This window comes from Sinocyclocheilus rhinocerous, unplaced genomic scaffold (genome assembly GCF_001515625.1).
Source record: "Sinocyclocheilus rhinocerous isolate Xijiao unplaced genomic scaffold, SAMN03320098_v1.1 scaffold761, whole genome shotgun sequence".
NCBI classification, from domain to species: Eukaryota; Metazoa; Chordata; class Actinopteri; order Cypriniformes; family Cyprinidae; genus Sinocyclocheilus; species Sinocyclocheilus rhinocerous.
In genome coordinates, this window is record NW_015624419.1 from 100,085 (window position 1) to 101,933 (window position 1,849).

The window sequence follows — 1,849 nt, forward strand, 5'->3', positions numbered from 1 at the left end:
TAAGAACAATATAAAAACGCACTAAGGATTAATGAGCTGCTGGATTCATGAATATTAATCAGGTTGTGTGCGTTCGCTCGAACTGATTTGCTGAAATCAAAACAGGGACGATAATAGGTGAGCGCCAGCCAATGAGATTGCCGTTTGCGCATTAGTTCCGCCTACTACCGGAGAACCCGGCAGTTCTTAAAAGCTGAAGAATTCCAAAGGAACGCTGTTATTTTGACAGGAAAATACAACAAAGAATATCGTTTACATGTAGCGCTTCAATTCTCTCTATCAGTCTGCGTGTGTGTGAGACAAAGCGACGGCGACGGCATTTACTCGCAATGTAGAGGGTTGAAAAATTATTTACACACAGAAACTACTAAATTAGACAAGTAATTACAAAGAAATGTAAAGAAAAGTAACGCATTTAACTAAATGTGAAATTTTGATGTAGATGTTTTGATGCAAAAAATACAACTTTTAAAAATCATTTTTACAGTGTTGTGCATTTTATGTCGTTTAATATAAATGTGGCAAAGTATATTGATTTTAATGATTAATTTAGTGATTAAACTCATTTTATTTTTCCAAATGCATATTATAGATCTTATTGTGAACAGTTCAATCATGTATATTTCTTTTTTTTTTATCTATCTCAACTTCGGTTTCATGGCAACTAAGTATTTTTCATTATGGTAAAGAGAGCAATAGCATGTTTGAAAATATACGTTTATATTACTGTACATTTGAATAACATATGCACTCTACATCATTAATGCTTTCACCGCCTATAAAAGACAGCTTCAATTCAGCCTTAAGGACATTATCAACTCACCTGGGATGCTGTTGGCCTCTGATGGTGTTGCAGAAAAGAAGACACAATGGAAAAAAGAAAAAAAAGAGGAGAGAAACATTGCAGCCATTAGAGCCCACTCATATTATCTTTGCATGAAAACTATCATGCAAACTCTGACACACCTGCCAGCATGCACTGAGCAGACATCTGCCCTGTGCATGTACATAGAAACCCTTAAAATGCCCCTTGCATCCATCCATCCACCCCCTCTTCTCCCTGGGATATGAGGAGGGGGGGATCAGATCTGTGGTGTATGAAACAACATGACACACCAACATCTAAGAGGTCTAGTTCATCTTCCATGTCTTACACACACTCCCAAAGCCCACATCCACGCCTGGGTCATAAATCCAAACAGGCAACAACAGAACCTGCTCCCTTTAGAGAGGGTTGTGGATTTATGGGACGCTGATGTTTGTCTAAAGCACTGTTCCATACTCAGAGCCTGGTAGCGTTTACTCTCATTGTAGACACACACTCGCTCTCTCTCTCTGTGTCACAGGCCGCCTTTGGCACTGAAGCACTGGGCTGACTCATTTCATTAATGCACTCTGGTCGTCTCCCAAACCAAAGGGCATCCAACACTGATAAACGGGCATTGCAATGCTCTGTGTGATGAAAAACAGCTAATCTACGATTTCTTTAATCTGTTCCGGCTAGGGATGATTTACGATCATCTGAACATCCAACTACTCGATTAGTGAGGTCAGTGATTCTTAAGCTTTGATATTTTTAGCAGTGGTGATATTATTGTGTTCAACTTCAGCTGTTAAACATAAGAACATTTGTTTCAAATAATTAGTCATGTTAAAACACAGAATTTGGTAACAATAAAACATAAGGTTGGAAAAAATAAAAATTTCATAGGGCCCTAAACATGTAATTTTTGTTAAACTTTTGATAAATTGATGTCAAATTGTTTACGTTTCATGATTTTAATTAATTAGAAATGTTTTTTGATTAATAAAATTTAATATAACCATTAAAAAGGAGTCCAGAAAAATT

The 1,849-nt window shown here is 36.9% G+C and overlaps 1 protein-coding gene across 1 annotated transcript in view; it reads right to left on the reverse strand.

The window, feature by feature from the left end:
* LOC107740523 (neurexin-3a-like) overlaps window positions 1-1,849 on the reverse strand; it is an 89,191-nt gene that overhangs the window by 78,627 nt on the left and 8,715 nt on the right. Inside the window, exon 3 of the mRNA XM_016552977.1 lies at window positions 824-841. Within this exon, the coding sequence (XP_016408463.1) occupies window positions 824-841 (18 nt within the window). The remainder of the gene's footprint in view (window positions 1-823; window positions 842-1,849) is intronic.